This window comes from Sphaeramia orbicularis, chromosome 9 (assembly GCF_902148855.1).
Source record: "Sphaeramia orbicularis chromosome 9, fSphaOr1.1, whole genome shotgun sequence".
Taxonomy (NCBI): Eukaryota; Metazoa; Chordata; class Actinopteri; order Kurtiformes; family Apogonidae; genus Sphaeramia; species Sphaeramia orbicularis.
The window spans coordinates 18,746,498-18,762,362 of record NC_043965.1 but is presented as its reverse complement, the minus strand read 5'-3'; the positions used below and the strand labels follow the sequence as shown (position 1 = coordinate 18,762,362).

The window sequence follows — 15,865 nt, the reverse complement described above, 5'->3', positions numbered from 1 at the left end:
AGGAGAATTAGGATGAAAAGAGCAGAAAGATGGTTGGAAGTGATGGTGACACTGTAACAAATGTTTTCATTAAAGACATAATTTGCAAGATTAAGACTTTACGGTATAAACAGAGGGGGGCAGAGTTTTACTGGAAAGTTGTGGTGTTTGCATCCGCTGAAGAACTACTGTGGCTCACTGCTTTTTCACATTTTTACTGCTTTACCTTGATATAAAATAGCTCTGTCTGGCTGGGAGTCAACTTCCTTGAACATGAAATAGTTGGTTAGCAAGCTGTTGATGCATCTTAAATATAGTACACATATTTCTCCTACATAGTTTAATGGATATTTTTATTCTTTTTTAGTGTGTTGTAAGGTACAATGATACTTTTAAGTCTCTTATGGGTATCGACACACACATCTAATGCAAAAGGACTATGTTATGTTCAGGAATGTTTTGTTTTTTGTGATGGGTATGTATAATTTGATTGCTACTTTGTGTTATTTTTTAGATTAATCTGACTCCATGAAAATACTCTTTGTCTGTAGTCTTAAAACTAAGCAGCAGAGCTTTTTCCTATGTAATTTGTGGAACTCATCTTCAGCCCCGGGTGCCTAACAAGTTCTTGACCTACTTTTAAAAACAATGTAGTGAGTTGTAGGTAGTTATCTCCTCTCATCTTCCTCCACGGTTGATTTCTGCTGGTGGCAGGGTTGGTGTGATGTCAGTTTACTTTGGATCATTCTCAGACAGAGAACACCCATTAACTCCCCTTCTCTTTCCTCTCTCTGTGTTTGATCTCCCCCTTTTCCTTTCTTATATTCTTGTCACACTGTTTTCTTTTAGTTTATATTCATCTTATTTTTAAATCTATAGTAATTTGCTGCAAAGACTGTCCTCAATACATCCAGAAAAAGGATATCCATTTCTCAGCGACAGATAATTATTTTTAATGATTAAGACACACAGAAGCATGTCCAGGGCTAATGGCTTTCACATCACAGAGGCAGAGTTATAAAGATAGCAGCTTATCTCCAGTCACTGAATGTCTTTGTTAGGTTGCTGTTTTTCCAAGTTGGCGCTTTGCCTCTGTACTCTCAGTGTTCTTCTGTCTCTCGTTCCTTCTCGCTCTTGTCTTTTTTGAGTCGTCTTTGGCCCGTTTCCAGAATCAATCCGTCACCTCTTTAAAGGAAGACGTTCGTGCATTTGGGCTCCTGCTTCAATAAAAGGCCTACAGCGACAGGGTGCCTCATTCATGTCCAGTTCATTGTCTTTTAATAATCAAACCATGATGGATTACCTCCTTACATGTATTCACTTGAGAGCAACATGTAAGGGATTAGAACGCAAGGAGGAGAAGGAAAACACCAGTATGCTTTTTGATAGCTCAAGGACTGTTTATGGGAGTGTGTGTCTGTGTTTTTGTGCTTATATTGGATGCTCGTTTTGGCTCCTTTTCCGGGATAGAAAACATGAGTTCCTCCCTCTCGCTCTCCCTCCATTCCCTCCTCTTATCGAGGCCTCCTGGGTTCAGGCAGACAGCTCCTCCTGTCTTTTCTCTCTGATTTATCAGGCCAGAGCTGACAAGTGTAAACACCTGCCAGGGTATCCACCCCCATTTGGGACCCCTAGGAGGTTGGATGTGTGCCATTTTATATCCCCATATGGTGGATCAATGCGTTATTCTCACCTTGCTTTCTTTCCAACCTTTTCTGTCGGCTCCTCTTCAATTCTGCGTTCACACCTCACCCCAAACACTATTTCCTCCAGTCTCTTTCTTTTCCGATGTTCTCAACAAGGTGTTACCATGAGAGTTGGTCTATTACATTGTTTAGGTTTATGTGGCTGAGTTGTAAAAGTGTTCACTTTAAGTGGTGTATGGTTTTCAAGGAGTGGGAGTGTTCACACCCTTGTGCAACGTCTGTTTCTGCTCTGTAATTCGGTGAGATTACACTCCTAAAGTTGTTGGAATTACATCTGCCTGTAAAATCACTTTCATTTAGTTTCAACCCTGAAAAGAGAAACACACAGAATACAGACAAATTCCTCTACTTGTTCGACAAGATACCCTTTTGCTTTTTTATGTGTTTACCAAAATAGCCAAAAGCGTATCTTCCCTTTTATCTTCAGTATGGAGACATTGTGTTAGTTTTAGGTTTTTCAGGTTTTGAGGCGTATCTGGTTTTGATAATTGAATTCGACTTGGTATATTTTCCCTGAATGGAGTTGTGTTTTCTGCTTTCAGCATTCAGAAGATAGTGTTAAAAAACACTTTTACTATGGATATTTCATAGGAAATGTGTTGACTAGTTTTGCTTGAATAAAATAGTCCAAATGACAGTGACGTTAGTGGATTATGATGAGGGTCAAACGTGTTAAATTTTGCTACGTCAACACTTTATGTCATCACGTTCATAAAGTACGCAACTGATGCAAAGTATGAAGACATTATCTAGTATTTTCTGTTGTTCCATATACCAATAAAAAGTCAATTTAAAGTTACAAATAGCAGCACCTCCTCCAAATTTGGTGACTGGCCATAATTACAGACGTGTAGCGTCACATTGCCAGTAAACAGCCCCTTCTCTTTGGCATTCCTGTCATCTGTAAACCCTTCAGCACCAATCTGTAGACATTACCCAGACGGCCAAATATAAACACAAGCAGACTGCACTCATATCAAAGCTGTCACACAGCATTTATAGGAAGCTGCTGGTTTTAAAAGACTCATATGGGACACTTCCTCCTTGACCATGAGCTAAAATCCAAACACTGAAGTATCTGCCTTTTGAGAGGTCTGATGCAATGTGATCACATAGAGTTACACAACAAAGTCAGTAGACGGACCAGACAACCTCATGCCCTCAACCCACAGGTCAGCTATTCAATACAGCTGTGTTATGTGGCGCTACTTATACTCATAGTTGGCATTCAAAATATGTGCCAAGGAATGGTCATGGAGCAAGCGGTGAACAACATACAAACAGACACAAACACATGCAGAAGTATCAGTCCACCATCAACAGGTCAGCTCGGATGTAATTAAACGCCATTCTCTCACTTCATTGAACACTGACCCAGTGGGGGCCTTCAGGAGATGAATGGTCTGGACCTTCTCAGCCTTAACCCATTGTGTGTGTATGTATGAGTGTGTGTGTGTGTGTGTGGGAGAGTTACGTCCATCTAAACTCTCGTGTGAGTCTTTCAGCTTGTTTTTTCTGTTAACTAGGCTGACAATCCAAATGTGTGACTAACGACTGGGTAACATTTCCTTCCTTTTCCCCATGTGACGTTCACAGCAGCTGACCTTGTCACTGTAATAAATTTGTGTTCATCACGTGTATGTTTTACTGTCGAGGAAACACGTCTAAAATGTTAGTCCAACTGCAGCAATAACATCATTAAGCTCGGTAATGTGTTTATTGTTTAAGCTAATGCTGTTTAGTTCGGCTGCTCTCATGGGGCGGCTCAGCGTAGATACGAAAAGGGTACGAATGTGTGTGTCTACTTTGAGTTGTATAAGGATTATGATTTGAATTTGTTGTTTTTTTTTTATTACTAATATAGTTAAAGTTTGTGGATTTTTCTTGAAGGAGTCTACCTTTGTCTGTGGGTTTTGCTTTTATATCAGATGCAAGGTGACTATGTGCAAGTAAGAGTGATTGAAGGAGTGTGTGTGCACGCGCATGTGTGGATAGTTAATCAAAAGATGGCGGGGTATGTAGAGGAATTCTGGGGGGTCCTTGTGTTTTTATTACCTGCTGGTGGCCTCCTGCCAGCATCCAGCTTGATTAACTCTCCCACCCTCCTCCCCCCATCCCTCACATACACACACACACACACACACACACCACACACACAACCAGCTACTTCATCATTGAGAGCGACTGGGAGATGTAGTGAAAAAGCAGCAAAGGTTCTCAAAATGTTATTATCTATTAAAAGCCTGAGGAGGAGGCACAGGGCTCCACTGTTACTCTTTATGTCTTCTCTTTGGTTGTTTTTCAATGAGAGCTTTTATAAGAGAGGAAATCCACACTCTTCCACCTGCACAAGTGTGGTTTTTCATTGTGGGTAATTTAACACATTGTTGAAATTTAAGCATGTTTAATCCTTGATTCCTGCCTGGATCCTCCTTTCCTCTGCATAGATGCCATTAAACAGTTTATAATGTGGTACAAAAGTAGTATTTTATATCAGGATTTAGCACACATTCACACACACATACACACACGGAAGCTATTTGCTCTTCCATAAAAAAAGAGTGTAATTTGGTAAAGACAGACTGTGTCTTGTTGCCTCCTGTTACTCATGTGTCCAGGCTGGTAATGAAAGGGTTAGAGTTTCACTTTAGTCATTTTGTGCTCAATTTATTTTGTGTATCAAAGGAGACAGTGTGAGATTATTTGACAAACTGTTTTTAGCATTCAATTACAACACAGTGGTAAAGATGAAAGTAGAGATTCTCAGCACGTGCAAGATAAATGTCTGGTGCAAAATGAATCTCCTGAGATTAATTTATGCAAACAATAAAAGCACAGCATCTACACTCATATGGGAGATACAGATATTGCTTTGCATTTCATACTCTGGCTTCTGGTCCTCTCAGAAAATATAATTATACAGTATATACATTCATGTTTAGCTTGTTAACCATGTTTTTTTCCCTCAGTACACAACCTCCATTTGTCATCAAGTGTTTGCTCAGCTCCCTTAGGGCTAACTGCTGCTTCTACATACTTCCTGCTCATCAATCAGTCAATTACAGAGGATTTCCGGGTCAAGGTTCAGGAGGGGAAAAAAAACACATTTCCAACCTCTGTATATGTGTTTACTGTACTATATAGAGAGGAGGGAAAAAAGAGACTAAGAGAGGCAATTATTGTTTAGAATTTGGCCAAAGTTGTGATGCACAAGTCAACCTTCACTGCATGATAAAGGTGAGGGAAAATCCATTTCAGAATGTTTTCTTTTCGTAAAATATGGAGTGCAGTACAAAAAAATAGTGCAAGGATAAGAGGAGTAGGCCAAGGAGTGAGAAAAGAGGGAGGAACGGAGCAGCTTGTGAGATCAAGGTCGTATCCAGGCTTTAGTATTGGTATTCTCCTCAGTGTTTAAGTGATTCTCTTAGTGAATAGTGTTTTCATTCCTCTCCTGAATGTGATTCACAGGAGCATGGAGAGAGAGAGAGAGAGAGATGACAAAAGAGAAAGTAGTCTCCCCTCTCCCTCTAACTCTCTCTCTCTCTCCCTCTAACTCTAACTCACTCTCTCTCTCTCTCTCTCTCTCTCTCTCGCCCCTGTTCCGTCCTCCCCTCGGACATACAATAGCGTATGAAAATACAGTGTGGGATAAACAACTTTTATCAGATTGGAGCAAATGAAATCGACTATTTTATTCAATTCTTCATCCCTGAAGCATCCCCCCGCCCTATCTACTCAGCTACATCTCACCCAAGAAACTCCAGTGAAAAAAAAAAAAAAAAGAAGGTGCTTTATGCAAATTAAATGCTTTATTCTTGATTAGATTACAGACGCAATAATTGTCTTGGATGATTTATGGGTGTAATTTGTTGCCACAAACTGCGGTGAGAAAAACTCAGTTGCCATGGTGTATGCAATGAAGACATTAGATTAACAGAGTTTAGGGTATCTGCAGTAAAAATGTGCTTCAATAGATGCGTATACATTACTTTAGGAAATTGTCTTGTTATGGGAGGAGTGACTTGAATAATTAAAGGTAAAAAAATTAAACCAAAAAGGTTAAAGACATCCAACAAGGAGTCATGCCTGCTGAGTGAAAATACAATCACCAGTTGACATTTAAGATCAACTCCAAGTGCAGTAGAGATGAGGAAGAAAGGTAAAGAGGCAGAGAGTCTCCAGGTGGCTTTTAAAGTATGTCCTTGGTAAAACAGTGTTAAATAGCTCCTCTGATGCACCAATTTAGCTTGGAGTCGTCATCAACCCGTAGGATTTGGGATTGGGGATCACTGCCGTATGAGGAGACTGACAAGTGGGAAATTAGGTACTTGCCAAGCCATCCTGCCCCATCTCCAGGTACTGCTGATAGTTTACAGCAAGCTAATCTCAACAAGAGCTCTCCCACTTCACTAAGACCCTGTCACAGAGAGAGAGAGAGAGAGAGAGCGAGAGAGAGAGAGGGAAACAGAGGTATACAGATCTTCTCTGCCTGACATCGATCTATGACGCATATTACCACCCTAATCCAATTAATTCTGTTTCGCTTGCTACGTGGCTCACTTGAGTCATCGAAAATGCATATATAAATATATCTCTGACAGACTGCGACGGGCCGTGTAAAATGCACAAACAGCTAATTCAGGTGGACTTGAATTTGTTTGGATAACTTCTTTCTGTTTCTGCCTCTCCACAAATGCAGAAAAGAAAAGTAATTGTGAAAGCAGTCAGGTGAAAACTGAGTTGTTTGACAAACTGTTTTTTTTTTTTCTCTCTCTCTCCGTTTTTTCCCTCTGCGTTCCCAATCTCACCCCCTCATTCCTGCCCCTCTTCTCCATTGTCTACCTCCTCTGTCTGTCTTTGTATACAGGCTGAGGTAAATCTGTAGCAGAGGACCAGCAGCGGCAGCGTTGGTGCGACCATGAGGTCAGAGGCCTTGTTACTCTACTTCACGCTACTGCAAATAGCCGGGGCAGGCTTCCCCGAGGACACCGAGCCTATTAGTATCTCACACGGCAACTGTGAGTAGAACTGTCTTTCTTTCTTTACTTTTTTCCTTCTTCCTTTCTTTCCTTTTCTCTCCTTCCTTTTCCCCTCTTTTTTCTTTAATTTTTTCCTTCCTTCCTTCCTACTCTTCTTTCCTTCTTTCTTTCTCTGTGTGGAATGTCCTTTCACTCATTACAAGTCCCTCCTCGCTCTTTCCCTGAACTCTTTGCACCCACTTCTTTGTCTTCCACTTCTTACCCCATCACAAATCCCTCTCTTGGTATCTCTCTTACTTGTTCTATCCTTTTTCTCCTCCACATCCCTCTCAACCCTTGCTTCCTCTACAACCCCCACCTCTACGTTGAATGCATTTGAAGGCACAGAGTGTAATTTAGCGCCCAAGGATACACACACTAAAATGAACGACTTAAAGCAGCATTTGAAACGGAGCCCACCCCACATCAAAGGATAATCCGCTATTTTTCTGTTGGGCTCCTAATGCTGTGTGTGATAGTGTAAATGCTGTGGCAGGCTTTAAAGATATGGTCATTGTTTCCTCTGTTTTGCTCTGTGTTTTCCCTCTGTCCTGTTGTCCTGTCCCTCATCCTACTCTCTTTGGGCATAATGCTGTATCTCCTGGACAGGAAAGCAGGAACAGTAGCCAACCTGCTCCTATATCAGACTGTTTATTCAAACCAAGCACTTTCATCCAAAGCCACTAACAATAGAACAATTGCACGCTACAGTTCAGCACAGTTTTACTCTACAATTTATGGCTAAAGTAGACTTCAACCAACAATTGCGGTGAACTTTTTTTCCTCTAGCTTAGACACATGGGTTGTCATTAGATGCATCGGAAAAAACTTAATTTCATATAGTTGTCATTCATTTAGTCATTTCAGCCACCGTATTATGTTTTACCTGGGTTTGAACTGGTTTTCTGTACTTTCAGATACAAAGCAGTATCCAGCATTTGTGGGCCATAAACCTGGCAGGAACAACACGCAGCGACATAAACTGGACATCCAGCTCATCATGATCATGAACAGGACTTTATACATTGCTGCCAGGTAAGTCAGGAGGGTTTTCAAGGGGGGCATACATGTAGTCTGGTTTTTGCCTATATTGAATCAATAGATGTAAAGAAGAACTCAAGGAGAAAAAAACTCAATTCTGTTACTTTGACTTTCCGTACTTTTTATCTGGCAAATCAAAATTCGGGCAACTTTTAGGTTGAGACTGATTTATTGGGCAAGTGAGCATCGAAGACATTATTGAATACTTCACCATTCCGTTTCATATTACAGTTGCTGATCGAACTTGACTTTCATTTATGAGCGATTCTCATCATTGGGTGCCAGCTGAGCGTTCAAGTCACTCTGTGAACATGTAGTGCTTTTAAACTCAAAAATGGATGAGGGCTGCGAGATCTACAGCAGTCAGAGTTTATTGAAATAAACTTTGGAATCCCGCTGGGTTGTTTTCTTTCAAAGTTTTGAGAATCGAGGGGGGGGATAATTTCGAGCAAAATGAAAAGAATTGAAAGCACTTTGCAGACTGGACTTTTTTTCTTTCATTACCTCTTTGTTGTTTTCTATTTTGGGCTCGCCATCTGCAAAAGCTCCTTTTACCTCGAACAGTGTCCCTGAAGAGTTATGCCCCACTACATCCAGGCAGACGTATAAACTCACAAACACAGACACTCACATGCACCCAGATGAACAACATCTGATGGGTAAAACCTTTGGATCAAAATACTTTTCAATTTTTCAGAGGGAACATCATGATATAATCCTCATTTAGGGCTTAAAGGATCCAGCTCAGAAAGTAATTTAAAGTATTTACAGACGTGTGCGACAGTGCAGAGTACTTGTTGTCAATAAACTGTAAAATAGGAGTAATACTGAAGGCACATTGGCACCCTCATTGCCCTCAGAAATTGATCTTAAAAACTCTTTGTTTGTCTGCATGACTGTGTTCTTTCTTGCTTGTCCCCTGCCAGTACTGACTTTTGTCTATCAGTTTTTATGTTGTGTGATTCAACTTTATGAGATAGCTCAATTACATCATCTGGAGACATGAAGAAAACCAGTATTGATCCTGTCTCCTTTCTTGTCCTCAGTTTTCTAGTGATTATGGCAAAGTGAAATGTCTGTGAAACAGTCAGGCCTGTGTCTACAGCGTCACCAGGCAGGTTTACCTTCAGCACACTTTGAAATCTAACACCAATTATAAAGGCGCCCTAAAAAAAGTCTCAATGAAATGGATCCTTATTGGCTTGTTTTATGTCATCCATAGCTAATTGAGTGGCAGGCTTGATTGGATAGTGTTGAAAGACACAATAGGGGTCTTTCTTTGTTTTCCTCCCAAGCATGTCAAATTAAGTGCTGGAGGGAGGCGACTGCTTTAAGTGGCAGAGCTTTTTAACATATCTGTGGTCATTAAGAGGAGGTGAGTGGAGAGTGAGGGAGGAAATAGAGAATGTGTGTTTGTGTTGTGTGTGTGTGTGTGTTGGGGGGCCAGACACCTTGGTCTGATTGTCGCCCACCTGCTCCACAATGGGGTGGCAGGGGTCTGTGGGGAAGGAGAGGGAAATGAGATGCAGAGGGTTTATTGGAAGGGTGTGTATGTCTGTATATATGTGTGTGTGTGTGTGCGTGAGGTTGAGGGTGTATTTCCCAGTTTAGCACCAGTTGTTGAATGGATTTAGGAGTGATTTCTTGCGTGTGATATGTGGGTGTGTGTGCATATGGATGTACATTTGGTATGGTGAACATGTGTTGGTGTGCATACGGGTGCGGCCGTTGCATGTAGCATGTGCACCGGCATCATGTGATCCCGTCTGCTTGCTCTGGCAGTTGTGCCGGCGTTTGTGGGGTCAACTGCGTGCAAGGTTACCCGATGTGTCTGTCCCACACTTGCATACTTTCCCAAAGCAGACAGGAATTCTAACACATGGGTATGTGGGTATGTGACCCCTGAATAACTGGAATGACTGCCTTAGATTAGCCCGAGCCGGATGACCGCCATTGATCCTGACACAGAGAAGAATGTCTGAGTCGATAACATGGACACACAGATCAATCTGCACTAAAAGGATATCGATAAAGACGTGTAAAAGTTAAATGACAAACGGTTCAAGGCAAACATTGCAGATAATCACCGGTAAAGAAATCAATGTGAAAGTGAGCCAGCGATCAAGTTGGCAAGTCAGCTTTAGCTACGAAACAAGGAACAATGCTTCAGAAAAAAAGCTCCAAAAGCTTCAATAGACGCCTTTATGACTGTTGTCCAGTCAAATGACTTGTTTATTCTGGGGCCAGCATCACACAGCTCTGCCATCATGCCTCTAGACCAGTGAGCCTCAGTTCTTGGTGCGCAGCAGCTTGCAGATGGCCACTGTGAACACAGTCCAAAGCCCAACACTGTTTCAGGCTGTTTTTTGAATGGCTGCTCAGTGTATTAAATCCTTTTGGCTCCTGATTTGGTGCTGGCAATAAAATCACAAGATTTCTAAGCTGCGAGTTGCATACAAACATAGCAACTGATAAAATTGTAAATAGACAAAAGTGGCTTAATCCATAGAGGGACAGAGTCAAGTCATTGGCAAAGGAGGAGCTGAGCAACAGATGCAGTAACTGATAATTCATTCGCAGTTTTAAGCTCTGAATGAAATATATTGATCTGGTTGAATTAAATTTGCAGCTGTGTTTAGGCTTTTGTGTGTGGATGAACATACAAGTAAACAACCTCAGCTGATGAGGTCAAATGCCTTTTCCAATAAATATCATTAGCCCTCAAAGACTCATATACTATATTGATGGCTGTTTTGTAGATCACATTTCTGAATAAACTCTCTAATATTCTCCATGGCTTCAGTTTCCGGTAGGAGTATTAATAATATTATACTAGAGACAGCCTGATAAGATACTGGACAAGTGTCTTTTCATATGCACGCTGTCAGAAAACAGTCTTTTTTGGTCAGTTTATATAATGCAAATACTTGGCTCAGGTTAGTTTTAATTCCCCTCACTTTTCCTCCAATAATTGTTTGTAAAAAGAGGGACACCAATTTTCCCCTGAGAGCTGTTCTTTGCATACAGGTGCAGTCGTATGCAAATATACCTGTAAGTTATTAATCATAGTTAAAAGTGTTTCTGTGAAGTATTTACCAGCTATGGTTGTACATTATCCATGATATATTGAAATGATGATGTATATCAAAATACAGTCTATGAACATTAAACCATCTTTATGCACAAGCGCAGGGGTTTATTTGTATGTGCTGTCATGTGTGTTTTAGTATTTAGTAGCAGAGTCACGTTCAGCAAAAAGCAATAAACTGCTCCAGATGCTGTGAGAGATGGACACAGGAGGATTCCTATCTCATTGGTCCATATTTCATGGTCAGGGTACACTATGCACAGCAGAGAGGGCATTCATCACTGTGCAATGGAAGATTTATCATTCTGATCTCTGCAAAATATCTGCGTGCGCATGTTACTGTGTACCCTGGTGTGTGCATGGAGATGGGTGTGTACAGCCGAAACCAAAATATGTCACAGTAACTTCTCCAGTGTGTGTTTGTGATTAGTCTATGAGTTTGATTGAAAGCACTTGTTATGCATGTTTTAAAGAGACAGAATAAAGTCTTCAGACCTAGAGTGTTTCCCTTTGGTTGTCATTATTGTCAGTTTAGGCCTTTTAAAAGTGAGAACATTAATAGTAGTAGTAGTAGTAGTAGTAGTAAGGCAAGGCAAGGCAATGCAAGTTTATTTGTATAGCACATTTCGGCAACAAGGCAATTCAAGGTGCTTCACACAGGACATTGAAATAAAAGAAACAAAAAGAAACACATTTAAAACATTATAAAAGAAACATGTAAAAGGTGATTAAAAACAGCAAGTAAGAGAACAACACATACAATCAAAAAACATAAAATAAAATAAAAAAATAAATAAATAAATAAAAAAATAAATAAATAAAAACACACAAATTAAAGTAAGAGTTGCAGTGCAGAGTTTCAAAGAGAATATAAAATTTAAAAGTCAAAAGCATTTAGTCAAAGGCAGCAGTGAACAGGTGAGTCTTTAACCTTGCCTTAAAAGAACACAGACTCTCAGCAGACCTGATATTTTCTGGTAGTTTGTTCCAGATATACGGAGCATAGAAACTGAAGTAGTAGTAGTAGTAGTAGTAGTAGTATTTATTTTCTACTTTTGTTTTCCTCCCAAATAAGTTTGGCTTACAATAGCATTAGATTAATGCATGTCTGACTGTCAATCTGCTTATGTTCCTTGGTCCATCTGTCTTCCTTTTAGCAATGACACTTTTTTATAAGATTTCTGTAATTAACTGAAGCAACAGAGTGTTATTGTTACTTGAAGGAATGATGGATAAAACTCTTAAAAAGTAACCAACAAAGTGTAATTCCTCTGTGACAACATGGTAAAGTTTAAGGACAAGATAAAAGACGACATGCAGAGACTAGGACAGACAGCTTTTACATGATGTGCCTATGTGTGTGAATGTGTTACTGTATAGCCTGCCCAGCGAGCATACCCCAGGTCCCTCCACATGCAATGCATAGTCGCCATTCCCGGCCCTCAACTGGCCTTTGCCATGGTAACACTAACCACACACTGTTTACACCCCTCTATGAGGCTGGGAAGCATGGGAACCAGAGATTAAATGTGTTTGGGGGAGAGAGAGAGAAAGCGAATGGACAGCCCAAAATCTGTGGTTGCCCTTAGCAGTCACAAAAACACATACATATGCACTCAAAAATAAAGATTACCTTCTCTCAGCTGCGTCCTCTGGAACAGTTGTGCCACTGTAGCTGCTGTGCTTCCCTGTTGGGTATCTTTGGGTTTCGCAGTGGAGGCCACTAGAGTCTCCATTATTGTAGCTGCACCAAATCCTGTTAAAACCCACTAATGACTGGGATTACACGGTTGCCTCCTTTCCCTAGCCCCTCAGCACCAGCAACATCCAACTACGTCCGTGCCCTGAAACAAAGCTTGCTGCTTCAGTAATCATAATCACCTGAATTAAAAGTTGGTCAAAGTTTCTGTTCAAAACTCAGCACTTAATTTATGCAAAATACTCAATTTTCTTGCAAGGTTTCAGGACTTGTGGCAAGCCAATCACCCAAATAAGCCTGGTACTTGTAAGAAGTACCTTATTTAACCTGCAGATGCATACACTTGCTTCTGCGTGATGACTTTGAAATAGCATTGGGTGGCACAGCTGCTGGTCACTGTGGTTAATCCAGTCTGTCACACTGAAAGGTCTGTGAGCAGAAAGCTTTCAGATACATACTGAATATGGAGATGTGTACAAATCAAGAGAAAAATCCTTCATAGTCACTCTGCATTTGTCCTAATCCCCTTGACTTTTCTTTTTAGGCAGATGTATTATTATTCTGTCCATCCAATATTCTGCTCATATACTATTGTGCAGTCTAATACAGCACAGCACTTAAATAATAACAGTGCATGACAGGCTTATTCTTATGTCGATAAATACAATTTTTTGTTGTATTTTTGTAGCAATCTGATTGTTTGTGTTTGCTTCCTCCATTTCTAAGTTAACACCTGTCTCTGTTGCCTACATCTGTGATTGCAGACAGAGCTACAGCTGCTTTCTGGTTCTTCAGTACCTTTACAGCTACATCAACATGCAATGCAAACTACTGTTGGATTATAAATGGAGTCAGATGACATAAAAAAAGTCAACCAGTACAGCACATAACCACCCAAGAACACATGAATCCTCCATATAGAACCCTTGATTATAGTACTATTACTGTTTACTCTGGCAACTATTAAAGTTGCCAAAGTTTGGGGATTATAGTCTAAACAGTGGACTGAGATTCTGAGATGCACTGTTTCACATCTACGAGCAACAAGTGCTGTTCTGCTGACAACTTGATGACTCAAGAGCCACAATTTCTTTATTTAACATTAATCACTACATATCTTATCTCACCCCAGGACTACTGACGAGTGCTTTTTTTTTTTTTTTTTTTACTTCTTTCATATATGTAGAGGTATGGAACCCTAATTGCCTGTTCATGTCCTTGAAAGATCCACCTCACCTCAGTTCACCGATTCATACAAAAACACATACACTCACTCAAACACACGCACACGCACACACACCAATGGAACTGCGAACTGAATGTAAATCACCATAATGAGAACTTAAACCTTCGAAAAGAACAACCTGCCTCAGCGTCGGGGTGAGTGAACCCTGGCTTGTTGTATTTCATGCCACCCCATCACCGAGGGCCTCTCTGTGCCCTCAGCTCATTCAGAACCTTAACAACTCCCTTCACAGCCCAAAGGTGCCTGCTGGCTTTCTCGGTTCCCTCCCATCCACTTTGTGAGGAGGATTTGAACCAGTGAGAACCAAAACAATGTACAATGGGCCCTCCTCTACCACCCATGATTCAGTTATGTATGAAGAGAGAGGAATATGGGTGAAGAGGGTGATGAGAGAGGAAAGGGTGGGAGGCGCAGGGGGTGGACGTGTAGGCATTTAGTTTGAAGGAAGAGGGGTTGTGGCAAAAGGTGCGGGGTGCATGCTAATCACATTCCGCTTTTTTTTTTGCTACTGAAGTGCGAGATAGTTTGACAAAGGCCCAGCAGATGGACCAAGCTGGCCCACGGTCACCCCAGAAGAAATGTGCTGTTATGAAAACGACATTCTTTCACACAAAGCCCCTGTGTTCCCGTGGCCACGCATGGCTACATGTCCGACGGAGACCCTCTATGTCACTCTATTACACTCAATCTTGCGCTCTTGCCCCGGCTCAGTTGGTCTACTGTCCTGCCTTGATCATTCAACTCTTTTTCTCCCGCTGTACCCATCCTTCTACAGTGCCCCCATGCTTGTGTCTGAGAGGATATTTGCATACCTTCCGTCCTACTCACACATTTTTGTCGCTGAATTTCGGGAAATGAGAAACCCACGCCAAATGATTCACATTGACAGCCAATGTTCTGCATCCATCGGTTGTCAAACACTTCTCCATCTCCCTTTTCTCAGAATATCAGTGTACTCTTTAATTCCAGCAAACCCCCCTATAGGCCCTTATGTTCTATATAATGACTTTGCGATATCCTCTCTACAGTTTTAGAGCTGACGTTGAAAAGGACAAGGGAGCGAATAGTATGCAAAAAAAACCCCAAAAACTACAGATACTGATGTTTTTCAGTAAATAGAGTCATTTCATGGAGTCGGGCAGGATGAGAATGAAGATGAAAAACGAAACTGCTTTTCTAAGAAGCTTACTGTATGTTATCTACATATATTTTAGAGGGTGACACGAGTGGATTTTTACTCTTGTTCTATCCGACTCCTAAAAAAACCTTCAGAAAATCCCATTGAAATCCTAGAATAATGACTTTTGTCCCATCTTCCTTTTTTTTTTTTTAATTGACTTTCTGCACCTCTGACATCTTGCATTTTATAAGGTGGTGGTTTTTGGCTGTATTTCATTTTATTATTCATATGACAAATACATCATTGATATAAAACACCTGACACATTGATTCCTGTTCCGTTTATAAACTTTCTTTTCAGTCTAATCTCAGTCATTTGACAAACAGCAAAACTAACTACCATCCCACTGAAATTCTACAAGACTGCCTTTACCATCACGATTCTCAAAAAATTGTCATCCTCTGATACATTCTGTACCTACAGATGCATATATGCATATTACCTTACATTAAAGCTCCATCAGTGTAGTTTTCCTTCACTTTTAATTACAGTGAATTTTCCCACATATTGTGCAGAATGGGGTAGGAATATTCCACCTACATAAATAACTACAAATTAAATGTAAATTTCTACATCTGTAATGTAAATGGTTTCTACTCTTTGAAACAATGCACAATAAAACACCAGCTTTTGTATTCAGAGAAAAAACATTGAGTATAAATGGAAACAGACTGTTGCATAATAACATTACATTAGCTTGTATGATCACTCTCTGCAGCATTTGTGCAGCTTTTTACTCCGGCCAGTTGTTTAGTCTGAATTGCGCTCAGTGGGCAAGAGCTGACTTGACCTCGGCATGTCTGACCTCAGCTTTAACCCATAAAGACCCAGTGCTACTTTTGTGTCAGTTCCCAAATGAAATTTTCTCTATATCTAACCTTTCTTAAGTGATTTATCACCATTTATTA

General features: G+C 40.6%; 1 protein-coding gene across 1 annotated transcript in view; it reads left to right on the top strand.

The window, feature by feature from the left end:
- The window catches only part of sema6a (sema domain, transmembrane domain (TM), and cytoplasmic domain, (semaphorin) 6A), a 112,339-nt gene that overhangs the window by 38,370 nt on the left and 58,104 nt on the right, over nucleotides 1-15,865 (top strand). Inside the window, 2 exon segments of the mRNA XM_030142590.1 lie at nucleotides 6,553-6,703; nucleotides 7,621-7,738. Of these exon segments, the coding sequence (XP_029998450.1) occupies nucleotides 6,604-6,703; nucleotides 7,621-7,738 (218 nt within the window). The 5' untranslated portion in view covers nucleotides 6,553-6,603.